Genomic DNA, 19,728 nt, shown 5'->3' on the forward strand with positions numbered 1-19,728 from the left:
CCCAAGGAAAGATGAAGATCCATGACTACGTCGGCAATGGCTGGGTCCTTCTCTTCTCTCACNAGATCACTTAGAAGGAAAGCTGAAGTTGCAGAGTGAGTTGAAAATGCCAGGCCTTACAATTGGAGATACCTGTCCCAACCTTGATGTCGAAACCACCCAAGGAAAGATGAAGATCCATGACTACGTCGGCAATGGCTGGGTCCTTCTCTTCTCTCACCCCGGTTGTTTACCTTCTGTTTTGCTTTTCATATTGGTTTCATTTGGTGTTCTCTTGATGTTGATTGCTTAAAATTTCCATGCATGCAGGTGATTTCACACCTGTGTGTACAACTGAACTTTCTAAAATGGCCCAATACATCCCGGAGTTTGAAAAGAGAGGGGTGAAACTTCTGGGTTTGTCTTGTGACGATGTGCAGTCCCACAATGATTGGACCAAGGACATTGAAGCCTACGCTGTGAGCTCTGATTTCCTTTTAACTTCTTACAATATTCTTATCAATGGCTAATTACTCGTTGGTTTACGTGCTGCAGCCTGGATGCATGGTGACATACCCGATCATCGCAGATCCCAACCGAGAGGTCATCAAGCAACTCAACATGGTGGACCCAGATGAGAAAGACTCAAAAGGACAGCATATGCCATCTCGAGCCCTTCATATCGTGGGCCCTGACAAGATGGTGCGTAATTGGACTAAACTGCTAGTTAAATTTGATAAATTGTTCATAATATTGTTAACAATGTTTAATGTTTGGTATTGTGGATGAAGATCAAGTTGAGCTTTCTTTACCCTGCAACGACGGGGCGGAACATGGATGAAGTGGTGAGAGCGATAGACTCTCTGCAGTTGGCGACAAAGCACAAGATTGCGACACCTGCCAACTGGAAACCGGGAGAACCTGTGGTGATATCTCCCAGTGTGACCAATGAGCAAGCCAAAGTAATGTTCCCCAATGGTTATAAGACAGTGGAACTTCCATCCAAGAAGGATTACTTGCGTTTTGTTAATGTCTGAAGTTACTCTGGAGGATTTCGTGATCTATTATATGATAGTTATGCTTATCTGTAGTTGATTTCTGTCTCTCTGAGTAACTAAAACTCTGTGCTGTAGAAATTCTTTCCTTTATATGCTATGCATCAGCCATTTGTAGTTAATGGATGCGAGTATTTGCTTTGGCTTTTTGGGTAGATTTTCCAGGCCGTTTATATTATTATATCTTTTAAAACCATGGGATTGGCACTATGTTTTCAAGTAATGAACCATATCAAGTATATACTGAAAAGTTGAAATCCAATATTTACTTAATGAAACAAGTCTAAAAGCGAAGAGACAGATGAGAATTTTGGTTCTATGTACTCTTGATATATAATGGCTCGGTAGATGTCATATCAGCATAACGGTGGCTAATTGATCCTTTAATTTCTACATAAAAAACAGCTAGCCATCACTACTCCATATGCCCACTATAGGACAAAGTGTTCGTAAATCGAGCTATACAAGTGAATTATTAAGATCACAGATGGCTACTGGCTTTTCTTCTTCTTTCACTCGTTTTTCAACTTGTGGATCCCAGTACCAGGCTGTCTTAATCTAAACGGTCAAAAAGTGTTCCTGACTTGTGGAGAAAATTCAGGAGAGCCTTTACTAGTGCCTACGTACGCTTTCTCTGTAAAACCTTTACTCTTTCTTAACACATTTTCTTCTTTGCACTCTCACATTTACACACTTAGAGATATGCAAGTAGCACCAAAATGCAGTTTCTCCTAACACCCTTCACAATCTTCAATTTCATCAGCATTTTAACTCTGATTGTTGAACCACTTCACACCTCTGCTACTTGTAGGGGCTTCTGCGGCAACATTCCCATCCGCTACCCGTTTGGAGTGGATGACGGCTGCGGCGCCCCGCAGTACCGGCACATGTTCAACTGCACCAATGACTTGTTCTTCTTAACACCATCTGGCAGCTACAAGGTCCAGTCAATAGACTACAATAAGAAAACAATGGTTGTATACGATCCTGCTATGTCCACATGTTCAATATTGCAACCTCACCATGACTTTATCATGACAGATATTCAATCTGCCATGATGCCTCCATCACCAGACACCGTTTTTGCTCTCCTGAATTGTTCAATTGACTCTCCTGTACTCAACCATTACAAGAATCTCTGTTTCAACATCTCTGATCATTCTTGTGATGAACTTTATGGAGCCTGCAATGCGTTCAGAGTTTTCCACTTACTCTCTAACAGTTCTCCGCCGTGTTGCTTCACTAACTATGATACAGTGAAGTACATGAGCATGAACATTTTGGACTGCACGCATTATACGAGTGTGATCAATACAGATAGCTTGAAGGGCATAGGACCGTTGGATTGGGTATACGGGATCAAACTTTCTTATTCTCTTCCTGATACTGGATGTCAACGTTGTTCACTTTCTGGTGGGACATGTGGGTTCGACACTGAGACTGAAGGGATGACTTGCCTCTGCTCAAGCACCATGAATGCTACTAGACAATGTGGTAAGAATACTATTATGAGCTATTTGGGTTTAATTAGTAAGAACTTGCAGTAATATTGTTGAAGTAATTTTGGACTTGTGCTTTCTGTGTTTCAGCTCCAGGCAGTTTTACAGATGGAGGAGTGGTTCATACTCCGTGGACAGTTTTTCATGTAGTTCTCTTGGTTCTAGGAATATTTCTAGATCTCATAATTTCATGATAGTTTCTGGTTTGTATCAAATGCAGGTCGGGCTGGTAATTTGGTCTCTGTAATTTGCTTATTATAACTGTTGCCATATTTGAGCTGTCTGATTCTATAATTTTCGTGTAAACTTAAGGCTTTTCCCAACTGTACGTGGTGAATGAAAAAAATTGTATTCAAATTACTGAGTTTGTTTGAACATTGGCATTGAGTGATAGATATTCTTGAAACTTAGGATATATAATAGTAAATTATACTCACAAATAATACTTCATCCAACTTTTCATATGATAATTTATAGAGAAAGTCTTAGTGGAAGAGATCTGTCAATTTCCATCATTTCATTATCTGTTGTTCTCTTTTGAATTTGAAATCAAAATGGAAATACAAAATTCATAATGTGAAATCTTTCGGCCGGTTTCGAAATTTTTACGATATGATGAAGTCAAATATTTACACGCACGATTAACCAAATCCCAGGTACTTTATAACTAATAACTAAATTAATTAGTACTAGCCTGAGGTTTGGATTGAAACGAAAACTATAGAAACCCTGAAAATCTTCAACTGATTGATCAAGTTCTTTGTTAAAAACTCATCACTAGCTTGTGTTAACACATTCCAACACCAAAATCAGAACACCGTGTGCTAGAAATAGAGAGAATGACTAAAAAGGTTAATATAACATAGAAAGAGAAGGGGTCGGTGAATAATTAACTTACATGTTAAAAATTGTATTTGTCCCACATCGTCAAATTGGTGGGTTATTATGATATATACAATGGTTAGACTCCCTTCTCTTTTTGAACTAGTTTTTTATAAGGGTGTTCAAAAGCGGTTAATCGAACCGATTAACCGTTTTTTTAAACCGAACCGAATTTTCAGTTCGGAAAAATTTTCGAACCGAAACCAAACCGGTTTTTGAGAAAACCAGTTTAAAAAAAGCGGTTAACCGCTTTTAAACCGGTTTCCCTCTTTTTTTTATAAAACTTTTTTTTTTTGTCCTAAATTAAATTGTAAATATGGACAATACATTGGGAACTAAGAAAAAAAATTTGGGTTGGGATTTTAGATTGAGTGAATTAGGGATTTATTTTAGTTTAGGTTTTTATTTATTTATTTGATATAATATAATATAATATATATATATATTTGAAAAACCGGTTTTCGGTTAACCGTTTCTAATTTCTCCCGAACCGAAAATTCGGTTTTTTGAATTTTTCGAACCGTAACCGAACCGTTTTTTCAATTAACCGGTTTTTCGATTCTGTTAGCGGTTCGGTTTAATTTTTGTATTTTTTTTAACACCCCTAATTTTTTAGAATGAATTCTATCTACCTTTATTTTATTAGGGTATTAGGTTCATTGGACCCTAGCCTTCCATGCTCACGACCTTGGCCTTGCATGCCGAGCGTGAGCATGAAAGGTTACTTCTTTTGATTTATTCGCATACTTAATTTTGCAAACGATGAACCCTGGCTCTGTATGATGAGTGTGAGCATGAAATGTTACTTCTTCTGATTTATTGGCATACTTAATTTTGTAACAATGAAGATTTGTTATCGAATTAAGTGATTAGGGAAGTACTCAATGTTTATCGAATAGTTTACTCTTTTAATACTTGCGGTAACAGATTTCAAACTGAAGTATACACGACACTCAAACCTCACTGTTGGAATTTGAAAATGATGAAGCAAACACAAGCTAATTAAAGTTTGTTTTGTTTATACGATTAGATTTGGCTTTTCAATATGGAATCTTTTTATGATTACTCTTCTTAAATTCTATGGCCCATTTTCATTTATTGTCTCATTCTGTGTAATCTGGACCCATTAGCGATGCTTAAACCCAAAGCCCCCTTAAAATCACTTATAAAACCTTGGATGCCTTGCTTTATGTAGCAACGGATTTCCTTACTTTATTTTGTTCAATTTGTCTCTCATTGCATCATCTAAAACTTCAAAATTCAAATGTATACCACCCAATTTTGATATTGAGAAAAAATCCACTTGTACCTCTTTTAAGACGCAATATGATTACTATTATCAATAAACTTATATATATATATTAAAGGGACCGTCCTTTCCTATTAGGGGCGGACCCTTTGAGAATTTAAAGGAAAAAAAAAAAAAAAAAAAATTCTATGGAAAAGTTTTCCCTAGAATTTCTCCTTATCCTTTAAGATTATATATGTCTTTATTAATTTGACTTTCATGTTTTTCCCCTTTCCCTTAATATCCTTTGAGATTATATATGTCTTTATTAATTTGACTTTCATGTTTTTGCCCTTTCCCCTAATTCTTTGACCTGACCTCATTGTCATTTCGTCTGTATTTATTTTTATATCTTTTATCCCTCAACTTAATTAATTACTTAGTAGAAGCAAAATTCTTCTACTAATAAAAGATTTCATACTTTAACTTACACCCTCTTTTTAATAGAAATAAAAATTAATAATTTATATAATTATAAACTAATAATCTATTTAATAATTAACTTTACTTTTCTTGATTTTAATAAATTTCGAATGATTATGTTATTTTTTTCACAAATTTATCCTCTAACTAATGACAATGACGTGACATAATTAAAAAAAATAATAATTAGATTATAATTTAATGAGTAAAGGACATGTTCCCACCCAAGGTTTCGCGAATCTACAAGTTCTCATTCCTGATTTAATAAATTCCAGATTCTCACCCCTCAATACATTTGTTTAAAATTTTGCTTTTCATTGATTTATTCAAGTAAGAAAGTACTCTACTATTGTATTTTTCTTTTCAGTTTATTGATGTTGTATTATTTCCTTCACTCAAGGTTTGGTGGTTTTTTAAAAATTTTAACTAGTTGATTAACAAACAATGGCGGAGTCGTAAAAGGCCCCCCTGGACAAAAATCCTAGGTCCACCACTCCCAATCCTAGACATTCTAAGATCCTTTTTTCTTCCCATTTTGAGTCAAGAGATAGATAGTGTGTCTATCCACACTATTTTTAATTCGTTCTAACCATCTAGTCTACCCATATATGAGTCATATCAAAATATTGGAATTAGGAAAAAAAGATAAATATCAAAAATTTGTATTTTGATGCGTTATTTTGAGGGGTTGAAACATAAAAATGAAATTACAACAAAAGTTATAATATTTTACTATAAAAGCTAGATAAATATTTGAATATTTTATTAATAAAAATTTTATTGCAGTTCAATTTGGAGGTGTTGTTATTTGTGTTGGTTTAATAATTTGTTCATTAGTAAATTATATTGGTTTTATTTTACACTCTTTCAAGTATTATAAATTTATTCCATATCGTCAAACTCAATTATAAATATATTAATTATAAAGAGTATTATCAATAATTACTTATATTTTTGTATAACTTATATCCAATATATTATTTATTATAAATTTATTGACAATTGTATTGTTAAGTTTAATTAACGTCCCTTGTAGTGTTTGAGGGGGTTAAAGAGACAAAGACCATGATGTTAGTTATTTATTAGTTAAACATTCTTCTTATGGCTAGATCCAATCTCCTCGTCCTTGCAGAAAGGAAAAGAAAAAAAATTGATGTTCTTTCTTTCGAGAAGGAGGATTAGAAAAATCCTATTGATTGTATATATTACGATCACACCAATAGTATCATCATTATTAATTTTTAAAATATATATCTACATTGACAATATGATCTAATATTAAAAAAATTATGCATTACTTGAGGTAAATTTTTTACATATTCTAAACAATTTTATATAAAATTTATGATCATTTTGGAAGAATTAAAATTTAATACAAATTATACGCTATTATATTCACTATTAACGATGCCAAACTGCCAAGTCATTATAGATGAGCAAAGAGCAACCGCAAAAGTTTTGGATGAGTTTGGGGTCATTTTATTATTTTGAAAAAATCAGGGCCTTCCTAAAAAAGTTTAATTTGAAAACGGGCGGGCTTATTTTATCTTTCATATTTTTTTTTTTTTAAATAACACTATTCAATATCTCGTTATTCTCACTGATATTCATTCAGCTTCCAAGTTTCAAATCTCGAAGCACTTTCTGTAATCTCCTACGGTCTAACCACCACAACCAAAAGATCCTCTCTGAAACGCTCCTCCTCTTTTCTTTTGTTCTTCATGGACCGTATCGAAGGTTTGAAACTCTAAATTAAAATATTAGTTTTTGTTCTGTAAATCTTCAGATTCAATAGCATGTCTAAAGAATCTTCGAGTTCTCGATTAGCACCAAAAACTTCACAACATGAATCGAACGAGAATGAGCTCGGAACTTCGTTGAATCCGATTAATTTTCCGCCTCCGAGAACGCCGTTAAACTCGATTCCAGATCCTTCTCAATACTCAGTTCAAGAGTCAGAACTTATTAGAATTGCAACGAATCGGTCAGCTTCAGATAAGAGCAAAGTGATATTAGAAAGTAATGCAAGTGTTGGTTTATCTCATGCCACGCCTAGGTTCCCGGCTCGCCACCACGGGAGGGCTCAAATGGAGCCGAGCTCGGTGCAGAGCACGCCTGCGAGGAGTGGCGGCTCGAGATTTTCGCTTAGTGGAAGAGGAATCAGCTCTTCTTCTTTTTCTAGGGTTACAAGAGGGATTTCAGCTATGAATAATGAGTTTTCGGTTGAAGTTCCGCAATTCGAACTTGTCGATGATCCTTTGTTTTGGAACTATCACAACGTTCAGGTTTGTGCATTAATTTTTATTAGCGGCTGGTTTATTTACGTATTGATGCGGTTATTAATTTTTTATATTATTTATTTTTGTTTGAAGGTGTTGATAAGAATTCGGCCGTTGAGTACAATAGAGAGGGTTTCACAAGGGTACGCAAGGTGTTTGAGGCAGGAGAGTTCACAAACATTGGTTTGGCTTGGTCATCCGGAAACTAGATTTACCTTTGACGATGTAGCTTGCGAGACGATATCACAGGTCGTACTTTAACAGATAATTATCTAGTTGCAGGATTGTTTTATCTGATAAGTTCTAGTTCCTGTTTTCAATGTAGTAGAGACAACTAGAAGTTGGCGAATTATTATTTTTTTGTGGAATTATATGTTTAATTTTTAGGAGTGGAAAATTTAAGACAAATAGTTGTATTAGACTTCAAGTTAGTGGAAATTTCTCTTTTCTCAATCTTTAGAAACGAATTATTAATGTTTTTATTTCATTTCTCCTCCCGTATTACCTCGTGAAATAAAATGGAGCATAAGCAGTGGTTTGCTAGCGAATTTACATGGTTGACTGCCTGATTTTGGTGCAGGAAAAGTTGTTTAGGGTAGCTGGACTGCCCATGGTGGAGAATTGCTTGTCTGGGTATAATAGCTGCATGTTTGCTTATGGTCAGGTAGGTCATGCCGGGGATTTGTTCTTGTTGAGGTAGCACTATTGTAGAGCAAAATTTGAAGTTTTACCTTTTTTTTTTTTAATTTTTTTCTTTCAGACAGGTAGTGGCAAAACATATACTATGATGGGTGAGATAAATGAGGTAGAAGGCAAACTCAGTGAAGACTGTGGCATAACTCCTCGAATATTTGAATATTTATTTTCAAGGATTAGAACGGTGTGTTTATAAAAAAATTGCACTGTATATTATAATCAGATCACTCAGTTATTGATAGTTTGTTCCTTTTCTCTTTGAGTTAGAGGTGTGGAATTTTACTAAAATTTATATGTTCAGGAAGAAGAAAACCGGAGGGATGAGAGGCTGAAGTTCAGTTGCAAATGTTCATTTCTAGAGATATACAATGAGCAGATAACAGACCTGTTGGAGCCTTCATCAACTAATCTCCAAGTAATTTCACTTTCCTTCACGATTTATGGTTGGTATTTTACTTTAAATTGTTAGACAGGATCACAGACCTAATTTTCTTGTTGTAGCTCAGAGAAGACTTGAAGAAAGGTGTATATGTGGAAAACCTGACAGAATATAATGTCACAACTGTTAATGATGTACTTGATCTTCTGTTAGAGGTATTATCTACTTGTAAAATTTTGTGCTTCAGCCATTTATCATGTGCCTGAGCTTGAACACAACTAAAATTACACAGGGTGCTGCAAACAGAAAAATGGCAGCTACCAATATGAACAGTGAGAGCAGCAGATCCCACAGTGTTTTCACCTGTATCATTGAAAGTCAGTGGGAGAAAGATTCAATGACCCACTTCAGATTTGCAAGGTTAAATTTAGTTGATTTAGCTGGTTCTGAAAGGTAATTATAGCTTTTTGCCAAGACAAAATTTCAACTTATACCCATTGAGAAGCTATGAGCTACTATTTGACAAATGCGTAACTAATCAGATCATATAATCAGGCAAAAGAGCTCTGGAGCAGAAGGAGATCGTCTGAAAGAAGCGGCAAATATAAACAAATCCTTATCAACTCTTGGGTAAATATATCAGAGACCTGTTTCTCAGCCAGGTTGCTCCAAAGACGCTGCAGTACCTGCAATGTTTACTTTGGGTTATGTCATATCTTTTAACTTTAGTGTTTCACATATTCTTTTTTTGTACCAAGCACGTTTATATGCTCCCAAGATGAGACAACCCCTCCACGTACCAGCTCATTTAATGAAATAGTCATGGTGGAAAATAAGCAGGGCATCACTCCTTTTCTCTTTTGATGAGGCTGTTTGCAAAGAGCATGTTACATAAAGAATCCTTATCTTTCATGAGCTAGAACTTGGCCTTAGAGGTTGATTAAAATTGGTTTCACAAATGTATGCACAATATATAGGTCCTCTTGGTTTGGTTTTTCTTTTAATTGTTACATCTTTGGATATCCCATGAATCGAAGTGCTCTGTTTCTGTATATATAATAATTTCACAAAGATTCATTATCATTTTGGGATTATTATTATTTTTCAATACCGTAAACAGATCCCAAAGCTATTATTTTGTCAATTCTCATTTATAGTAATTCCTCACCACATGTTTTTGCACGAGAAGTTGAAATACTTGCTGAGTCTCGCCGTATTTATGATTTGGCAATGATTGTTCTTAAGAGATCCCTGATAGCATAACCTTATTTGTTAATGATCAAAACAAATGCTGAGTTTATACAAACACATCTTTTAATAACTGAATCTAGCCTGTATGCTCCTCCATGCAACTACATTCTTTTGACTCCTTAATTTACTTTTATTTGGTTTGTATGTTATGCTTAGCTTGGTGATCATGTCTCTTGTGGATTTAGCCCATGGGAAACACAGACATGTTCCCTACAGAGATTCAAGGCTCACATTCCTACTTCAGGTTAGTTACTGACGGATATAGTGGAAGATAGTTCTACCTAATTAGATATAAGTCCATAAATTTGACTTCTATGTGTAAGAGATGATAATGTCTATATCTTTGGATACAGGATTCTCTTGGTGGTAACTCAAAAACTACTATCATAGCAAATGTCAGCCCATCAAATTGGTTTGTGTTAAACGTTAATTTTTGTTTGTGAAACCACATTTATCTTTTCCATTGGATCTTTTACTTTCTATGGCCTGTGGCCTGTGGCCTGTGGTTTTTTGTTTTTGTTTCTTTGTATAAAAGGTATTGCTTTTCTTACAGCTCTGCGAATGAAACACTGAGCACTCTAAAGTTTGCTCAGCGTGCCAAACTTATCCAGAATGATGTACTTACTTTGAACTTTAGTCTGTTTCTCTTCTAATGAAAAAAGAGAGATTTTTAATTTCCCCTCGTTTTTCTAGGCTAAAGTCAACGAAAATGCTTCTGGTGATGTTACTGCACTGCAGCGGCAGATTCAGCAATTGAAGGTATGGACCAGCTGCAGATTTCTGCTAGTATTATCTTTGGATGCACGCAATTATTAAGCTGACGTCTTTATCACACTCAAACAGGGCCAGTTGTCATCTCTAATGAAGCATCATAACCAATCAAGGTCTCCATCTTGTGGTGGTTCAAGATTTGAAGAATCTAGACTGAGAGATAATTTTATGAAATATAGTTTTTCTGAAGAAGAAAAGATGGGTGATAAGGTACAAAATGAGAAGGTAAGGTCCATTACTATATCAAAATTTATTCCCTAAGAGTGGTGTCATAAACAACCAGCGCTAATGTATAAGAATCAGGTGAAATGCTTGGAAGTTACGTTACTTGGTGCTTTGAGGAGGGAAAAGCTGGCGGAGACTGCAGCTCTGAAATTAGAGGCTGAAATTGAGCACACAAATCGCTTGGTAAGTCTGATTATAACAAGTAATTCCATCATTTTCTTGTTCTGAATATTTTTCCCTCAATACTAGTAGCTTAGTTTAAAAGGTTCCTAGTTTTGCTGAAGCAGAAGCTATCTACATGGGGGTTATTTTACAGTTGGGCAACTTTTGCAATTTGCAGGCGTGCCAGAGAGAGGAAGATGCTCAACGCATTAAAATGATGTTAAAATTTCGTGAGGAGAAAATAAAACAACTTGAATCATTGGTAAATGGCTCTTTGTCTGCTGAGAAGTATCTCATGGAAGAAATTAAAGCTTTAAAGGAAGAGATTCAACTGCTTCAAGCAAGGATTGACAGAAATCCAGAATTGACGCGTTTTGCTTTAGAGAATATTAGACTTCTGGAACAGCTTCAATTGTAACTACTGTGTATATTTTTACTAATGCATCAGAAAAGATGGTTCACTCCATTTTAAGATTTTGAACGACTCACTTTTCATGCCAGGTTTCAAAACTTCTATGAGCTGGGAGAGAGAGAAGCATTGCTGGCTGAAGTAGCTGAATTACGTGACCAGGTTTGAGGATAAATATTTTTCTCTGTTACAAAGCTGAAATGGTCTCCTGTGGTGACAAAAGGAAATTCTTAATTGATGTGCAGATTCTGGATATAACTGAAGGAAAGGGAGAAATTTCCTCAAGATACGAGAAAAAGGTTATACTGAAATCTTAGTTATTGTAATCAAGTTTGTGTTGTAAAATATTTACTAGTTTCTAATAGTACACTCACCTGGGGTGCAGGATAATGACACTGTAAAAGAGTTGGAAGATTGCAGGGATTTGAACTCCAAACTAATGAGGTATCTTTCAATCATCTGACTTAGGCATTGGCTTTTGATGCGTACTGCCTCATGCTGCCTCCAATTTCCTATTTAGCATCTACGGGGCCATCCCATCTAGGTTCTCAGTGAGAATTTCAGAGACATTTCAAAAATCTTTTTTCCAATCGCTTATAAACTAATTTCTACCCTAGTTCAGCTTTTGCAAACAAGTGCTTATTACTCAAACAGGTGGCTAGTGCACAAATGAAATGCTTTGGCCTGGTCTTTGCAACAAACTGCTTGCATGGTGTGTCAATTTATCTTGGATATCCGTTTTAATAGTCTTTCCTCCCATTAGGGATCAAGCATCAGCCTTGTGTTGCATTTTATATGGACTATTTGGGTGGATTGACCATCCCCATATTTTGTCCCAATATATCCTGTCAATCTGTTTTCATGTGAAATTAAGGGTTCCTAAGGTAATACTGACCATTTGTGTTTCATTCTTGATGCTATCAGTGTGACTGAAACAAACATTGTATTGTCTTAGGTGTTAGTTGATCATTTCTTGCTCCTTTTTGTGTTCCTATTAATGGTTTGTGTCAGCAGGGAGGTAGATGAACTGCAAACAGAACTGAGAAAGCACTTGAACCATGGACATGCAACATCAAGTTCGGTAAGGATCACTAATTATCTTCTTGAAGTAGAGTTATTGAGATGGCTGATCATATTTCCCAGTGTGATTATACATGGTGCATGGCCTTGCAGGTTGCAGATTCTTTTTCCAGGAATCATGAGGACTTCAGACAAACAGATAGATATTCATTGGTAAGAAAATTTACAAACTAGATCAACGCTAGGAGCTCAAATATTTACATATAATTTATTAGCTCAAGTTTTATATTTTTTAAAATTCTCTTCGATTGGTAACTACTTTTACAGGTAGAATCAATATCTATGAGAAGTGACTCTGGAGATGAGGTTGCATCCTATGCCCAGACAGATGATGCTACTACACAAAATAAATATGACCAGAATATGATTAGTGCTTCAGTTTTGCATCCTAGTGACGCTGAAAAAGAGTTAATGGAAGCTAGAATGTTGATTGAAGCACTGGAAAGTGAGCAGGTCGATCTATTTAGAGAGCTGCAGCTTGTGCGCGAGCAGAATCATAGGTACATGGAAATCTTAAGCAACAGAGACAATGAAGAAAAACAGTCTGTGCTTAAAGTTGGAGGTTACTGTCTTGAAGATGATTTAGAGCAACAGAACAAATTACTGGTAAAGAAGCACAGTGAAGGTATTGACAAAATGTCATTGCAGGCCAAACTGGATAAACTGACTAAGGACCTTGAGGCAGCCAGATCCCTCAATTGCCAATATCTAGAGGATCAGGCTTCACAGTTATCTCGTCAGCACCAAACTGATTTAGTTTGTGAACAGGCTGAGTTGGAGACGAGTAGAGCCATTCTTCATTTACAGGAAGATGTTGCGGCCCTTCAGTTAGAACTTGACAAAAGATTATGTTGCATGACTGAAGAAAATACAATTCTAAGAAACGCATTAACAGCTAAAGAGGAGGAAATAAGGGCACTTTGCACGGAGTGGGAAAAGGCAACCTTGGAGCTGACAAACTTTCTTATAGATGGTTCTAGATCCCTCAAAGATGCCTCTGGCCAGATAGAAAGTATTGTTTGTTCATTCCCTCAAGTTAACATTTGGATTAGTGAAAAAGTTGAGAGTGCTGCCAGAGAATGCATAGAGAAGGAAGAAACAATTCTATTACTGCAGAAAAGCTTAGAAGATGCACAGAAGATGGTATTGGATATGGAGGAAAAGTTAATTTCTTTGAAGGGAGCAACAATTGCTTTGAATGAATTTCAACAACCAGATACTGAAAATAGCAAAGAGGAGGTGGTCCAGTTAAGCTTGCTGCTCAATGAGAAAATCAATATGGTAGAGGTGCTAGAGAGTAAACTCAAAGCTAAAGAGGATCAGAGTTTTGAAGCAGAAAAACGAGCAGAAGCTTCTTTACTAGTTGTAAAATGGCTATCTGATTTTAACAAGCTTGAAAATCAGTGTCACATTCTACAGCAGATAAAAGATGAACTTGCTGAAACAAATAACCGACTCAATATCATTGATGATTTGACTAACAAAAATTCAAGTGTGCATGTCAGGCATACCGAGAATGAAGATTTAATAGATGTTGATGGATGCAGTGCTGATTGTTCCGCATCAGACTCAGATGATTCAACTGAGAGTGTTGCTTCAGAAAACGATCTGGACAGATCCTTGGACTTCTCTAAGTATAATCCAACGTCAACTGAAGCGATGCTGGACCTCAAATTTCAAGGAGGCTCAGCATCTAAGTTTGATCTAAAGGACCCAGAAAAGTTAAAGAAGCTATTGAAACAGTCAGTTCATGTTGAAGCAATGACATTCCACTTAAGAGAGTTGGAGACGGTGTTTTATGCTTTCAATAAACTACATGTTCGATTAAGCCTACTTCTCAATGAGAATGATGTCAGAGATCATCCTTTAGTTGAAGGTATCAGTTAATATTATTATTCTTTTTGTAAATAAATGCAATAAACTCATGTTGGAAAAGGGCTTACTAGCTGATATATGGCAGGGATGAAACAAGAGGTTCCATCTTCTGGGTTGACGATAAAGGTAGACGAAGCAGGCTGTGCTAATACCTCAGAGGTACACATTCATCCAAGTTTTATTGTCATTTGGCTATCTTCTATGTACATTATTGCATTAGTTAGCATTTTTAAGAATTTATCATTTGACAAGGCATGAGCAACTTAACATTTTATCATGTGTAATATTTTTTATAATGCAGGTGGTTGTTAGTGAGAAAACTAATCATGGTAGTTGCTTCTTAAAGAAATTTGAAGAGGCCCGTGAAACCATGAGAGAAGCTGATTTAATGTTAAACGCACTGCTGAAAGCAAATGAAAAGGGAAAACAATTGAATAGGGTGTGGAGGCAAGCTGGTAAGCAATTGATGGAAGAGAGAACAAGCTTGACGGGTGAAGTTGAGAAACTCAAGTCTTCAATACGCTTGAAAGAAGAAGAAAATGAAATTTTGATGCATCATATCCATCATAGCATGTTAGAAATAGTAAACTCAATGTCCTCGCTTGAAGGGTATTTTCAGCAAATACAAAAACAAGTGGATTTCAGGTTCAAGGAATTATATTCAGATGTCTTATCAATTTGGAAGGAGATGTGTCACTTCGTCCGCAATTCACGATCATCACTGGAAGATATTTTCTCTGAGATAATGGAGAATGGATTTGCACTTTATGTCTTGTACCTGTGCCATGTAGGAGAATTGATGCACAAAACCCCAAACCTCAAAGTGGAATGTGATTCTCAGACATTAAGACAGAAAGAAAGCAGCTCACTTGAAGATATTTTGCAACAGATCTGTGTGAGAGCTCAAGATGGCATCTTGCATACTTATAAGAAAGATACAGATGAAGGGGATCACAGTGAACTAGTTGAAAATTTGAAAGAGAGAGAATTGTGCCCATCAGATACTAATATATTATATGAGAACTTGTCTCTTAAGAAAGAACTGGAGAGGAAAGAAGTTTTATTGCAGGGTGTCCTTTTTGATTTTAGCTTGCTTCAGGAATCAGCCTCTAGCAAGAAGGACATAAAAGATGAAACTGAAAAGTTGTTTTTGGCTTTGAGCCAAGTCCGACATGAGCTAGATATGAAGACAAGTCAACTTGATGACCTGTTGTTTCAGCATAGGAAACTTGAAACTAGTCTGAGAGACACTGAAAATGCTTTGCTCGTATCGAATTCCAATCTTGAGGAGGCTAAAGAAACTGTTGATACTTTGTCTGAACAAAATGCTGACTTGAGGATGCTTCTGAAAGACCTCTATCTCAAAAAATCTGAAGCTGAAGAGCAATTAGAAGAACAGAAAGAAGTAGTCAAAGGGTTGGAGAAAGAAATTCTTCGTCGTACTTCAGAGGACAAAAAATTGCTCTCTTCAGTACAAGGCATTACAGAAGATCTGAGGGAAGTCACTAGTGATAGAGACAAACTCCGAGAAGAAATTGAAAGCATAGAGGAAGAACTGAGGAGAGTCAATAGCGAGAGAGATGAACTACGTGAAGAAGTACGCTCCTTGAATGATAAGGCTGAGATGGCCTATGCATTAGCTGATGAAAATGAAGCTCTTGCAGTTGAAGCTCGCCAGGTATATATATAGAAAGAGATAAATTTCCTTTTAATACCATATTTTTGCAGCTGCCATTTTCTTAATTATACCTGCTTTTATATTGTTCTTGATTTTTTTTACATAGGAGTCGGAGGCAAGTAAAATATACGCTGACCAGAAGGAAGAGGAAGTCAAGATTCTAGAACACTCTGTTGAGGAGCTAGAGTGTACCATAAATGTATTGGAGAAAAAGGTTTGCTCCCTCGGGATTCTCGATTACTAAATTCAAGTCTTTTCATAAACAGAAGATTATAAAGCGTTTTGTCTCTTTGTCCTGCTTTCGGTTTGTAGGTTACCGTTCCTTAATGATCTTCACTAAAATAATTAAAATGCATGTTTCTTCTCTTAGGTGGGAGAAATGGATGAGGAGGTAGAAAGGCATCAGTTGATGAGAGAATCATTGCAACTGGAAATTCAATCTCTGAGACAGAGATTGTCTACAGTTGAAAGCTTCCCTGATATTTTAGATTCAGGAAATACAAATTCTGAGCATACTGAAGATCAAATGTCTAGGTCAGATGACCAGCTTGCTTTCTTTTTATAATCTGGCTCATGCTATTTCTTGTGTCTTTCACTGAAAATTTTATTTTTGACGCAGACAACTGCAAGACAGGCTACTGCAACTTCACGAGGCACATCACCAAATAAGGCTTCTGGAGAGAGAAAGAGAAGAACAGAATAAAGAGGTACAATCCTAACCCACCCAAGTCTGCTCTGGTTTTAAAAGCTTTTTAATGTATGGTGGTACTTCGCATTACATTACTTACATTTTTTCCTTTTTTTATGATGACAATTTCTCCACATTTTGAAGATCAAACGGTGCAAAGAGTACATTTCCGAAGTTGTTTTGCATTCTGAAGCCCAGGCATCACAATACCAACAGAAGGTATATTTATAGTTTTTCATTAAATTTTTGGTCATTATATTGGGAACTTTGAAGCAGGCATGTAAAGTCTAGTTTATATCTTCAGCACGTGGTATCTTTATCCTCGGTACAATTGGGGCTATATTATAAGAACAAAAGTGAAGGAAAGCCATATGACAGTCTCCCATAAGAGTGTTATCTTATAACACCATTTTAGGCTTTACATTTATAATATCTAGAATCAAACAGATTATCTGATATACTTGTAGACATAAAATCATTGAAAATTCTTAACTTATGCTGTTGCTTCAACTTCAAGGTGCCCTTACCTGTTAGTGGTTTACCATATGTGTTCTATATTGAAGCATGAACCATAACCTTTCAGCATTTCTATGATCAGAATTATGACTTTACATTAGCATCCTTTCAACAGTACAAAACTCTGGAGGCAATGATTCGTGAAATGAAAACAAATTTATCCGAGCCAGCATCAACAGCACCAGCAGCAGATAAAACTGAGAGAACAGCAACGAGAACAAGGGGTTCCAGCTCACCATTCAGATGCATTGCGAGCTTGGTTCAGCAGATGAATGTGGAGAAGGATCAAGAGTTGTCAGTGGCCAGGCATCGAATAGAAGAGCTGGAGGAATTGGCAGCTAGTCGGCATAAGGAGGTGAAGAGCTTTTCACTTGATTGTGTTTTATGAAGATATGCATGGATGTTTGTCTCTGGAGTACAAAGTATTGACACAATCATTGTGATTCATAAAATTTCTGACTCAATCTTATAATTACATCAGGTTTGTATGCTGAACACAAGGCTGGCTGCAGCAGAAAGCATGACACATGATGTCATTCGTGATTTACTTGGTGTCAAATTGGATATGACTAACTATGCAGTAAGTTTTATGCTAATCATAATAACCATGAATGTTCATTGATGCTCTGATAATCAACATCATATCTTCTGTTCGTTTCTTCTAGAACTTGATAGACCAGGACAATGTTCAAAAATTACTGGTGGCAGCTCATCAGCAGACTGAAGAGTTGCATGCAAAGGTTAATATCACTATATTTTGATTTATGATTCATCTAGTTATCTTCTAGTCCTGATATACTTGTTATTTGATCTGTCAGGAGCAAGTAATTTTCAATCTAAGGAAACGGATTGAAGATCTAATGGAGGAAAGAGATAGGTTAGACTTTTTCACTACAATCTGAAAACTGAGTTTACTGTTTTTCTTTCCATGTCATTTCAATACTTAAATACAGTCGAAACTACACCTGTATTTGGTTTCAATGATCTTTGTCACAGAGATGACCTTGTTTATTGGGCCCTTCACATTTTTTTTTGAACGGTTGAGATTGATTCAATATACTGCAGTTGTACATCAGAATTAAATCAGAAAGATGCAGATATACTGAAGGCCCAGGTGAGTCTAGAGCAACTTCATGAGCGGGATCAGTTGCTTTCGACACAGAATGAAATATTGAAGGTGTGTCCAACTTAAATGCCAGTTAAATTCTTTACATTGTTGTTGTAGTATAAATGGAATCACGTAAGCAATTTTTTCTGCTGCCTTTATGATCCAGATGGATAAGACTAATTTATTAAGGAGGATCACAGAATTGGATGACATTGTGAAAAAACTTCTCGGTGCACAAATCACCCAAGAACAAGTACAACAAAAGTCCACGAAGAAGGCAAGTTTATCCACTACCAGCAATTCCATTTAACCGATTACTCATTTTCATATTTGCTGAAGTCTTTCTCATCTGACAGGAGAGTGGCGTATTGAAACTGGGTGACACTGATTTCAAACAGAGGCTGGCACACTCCGGAAAGCTTCTTTCTCGCGTTAATGATGAACTTGCTCAATATCGTAGATTGAGTACCAGCCGTCCTGTAAATGGCTTTGAAACAAAATATAAGTATGAAAAGTTTGGTTGGCGATGGTAACTATTTAAATGCTCAAAACACTTGCTTCAGTTTATTAATATTAATCTATGATTGCGAACACAGGAAGTAGAAGGGCTCGTTTGATTAGCACAAAAGCCTTCATCCTGGTGCCATTGTAGTTCAACAAGGCCAGTTCTGGTTGAACAAAGATCATCACCTTTTTCTGCAGATGTATGAACAAATATCCCAAGGTACTGGAACTATTCACTACTCAGTTTCAGAGTTTCTGTGCAGATGCTCTGCTGAAGTAAGGCAATTTTTTAGGGTGTTGCTTTTGTCAGCTTGCTTCTGTAATATTTATCGATTTCATTTTCAATGGTGGGGTTATGTCTGAGTGTTATTGTACAGTGGTGTTGGTGTGTGATTTATCTCTAAGCCGCGTGCCTTTTTGAGATAAATGGCCAATGCCATGAGTTTTTACACATTTTTACTTGTAAATTGATTTGATCTGGCCTTGTGATCAGTTGTAGAAGTGTGCATAGTGCAGTAAATATCTATTGTTTGCTTTCTACTCAGAGCATTGGTTTTACTGAAATTTCTATAAAATTTTGAATTTGGTGTCAAGAATAAAACCTTATGTACTTAATAGTGTTAATCAACTTTTTAATAACCAATCTAAGGTGAAACCCCATAAAGTTGTCGGGTCCTAGGTTGATTGGCCGGTCAAACCAAGTGACAACTTTTAAAATTTAGCAAATATACCCCTAAAAATTATGTTAAATCCTTATTGCGATTGATTGGCAGCAACAACATCCCAAATGCAATCTCAATTGTACCTTGAGCTCATTCTCCATTGATTTCGACTAGATTTCACCGATATCAACGTTGACATTCTAAGCCAAACCTCACCGACGTTGGCGTCGATAGCTCTCTCCATCACCTTGAAAATACTCCTTTCATCCTCTCGACCAAAACCCATCTCATCCCACCCCTGTTAGCCTCACCAATCGCT

The 19,728-nt window shown here is 36.2% G+C and overlaps 3 protein-coding genes across 3 annotated transcripts; all 3 read left to right on the forward strand.

Annotated features, from left to right (window-relative positions):
• Window positions 1–81: 81 nt before the first annotated feature.
• On the forward strand, window positions 82–1,138 carry LOC116114468 (1-Cys peroxiredoxin PER1). Its single transcript, XM_031400619.1, has 4 exons — window positions 82–224; window positions 310–458; window positions 535–681; window positions 771–1,138. Exons 1-4 carry the CDS (start codon window positions 107–109, stop codon window positions 1,014–1,016), a joined length of 660 nt encoding a protein of 219 aa, XP_031256479.1. The 5' UTR covers window positions 82–106; the 3' UTR covers window positions 1,017–1,138.
• A 537-nt stretch (window positions 1,139–1,675) lies between these two features.
• On the forward strand, window positions 1,676–2,889 carry LOC116114449 (wall-associated receptor kinase 5). Its single transcript, XM_031400598.1, has 2 exons — window positions 1,676–2,528; window positions 2,624–2,889. The coding sequence occupies exons 1-2, from the start codon at window positions 1,754–1,756 to the stop codon at window positions 2,725–2,727; spliced, it is 879 nt and encodes a 292-aa protein (XP_031256458.1). The 5' UTR covers window positions 1,676–1,753; the 3' UTR covers window positions 2,728–2,889.
• A 4,024-nt stretch (window positions 2,890–6,913) lies between these two features.
• LOC116114340 (kinesin-like protein KIN-12C) lies at window positions 6,914–18,953 on the forward strand. Its single transcript, XM_031400487.1, has 35 exons — window positions 6,914–7,411; window positions 7,499–7,654; window positions 7,986–8,069; window positions 8,166–8,285; window positions 8,403–8,516; window positions 8,603–8,695; window positions 8,773–8,933; window positions 9,036–9,110; window positions 9,888–9,975; window positions 10,085–10,143; window positions 10,285–10,348; window positions 10,425–10,490; window positions 10,575–10,727; window positions 10,800–10,910; window positions 11,068–11,303; window positions 11,391–11,460; window positions 11,544–11,597; window positions 11,684–11,742; window positions 12,313–12,379; window positions 12,472–12,531; window positions 12,646–14,254; window positions 14,339–14,412; window positions 14,555–15,931; window positions 16,038–16,145; window positions 16,302–16,465; window positions 16,551–16,638; window positions 16,764–16,838; window positions 17,251–17,490; window positions 17,617–17,715; window positions 17,801–17,875; window positions 17,954–18,012; window positions 18,201–18,312; window positions 18,410–18,520; window positions 18,600–18,772; window positions 18,896–18,953. Exons 1-35 carry the CDS (start codon window positions 6,923–6,925, stop codon window positions 18,951–18,953), a joined length of 6,801 nt encoding a protein of 2,266 aa, XP_031256347.1. The 5' UTR covers window positions 6,914–6,922.
• The last annotated feature ends 775 nt before the right edge of the window (window positions 18,954–19,728 follow it).

This window comes from Pistacia vera, unplaced genomic scaffold (assembly GCF_008641045.1).
Source record: "Pistacia vera cultivar Batoury unplaced genomic scaffold, PisVer_v2 Contig71, whole genome shotgun sequence".
NCBI classification, from domain to species: Eukaryota; Viridiplantae; Streptophyta; class Magnoliopsida; order Sapindales; family Anacardiaceae; genus Pistacia; species Pistacia vera.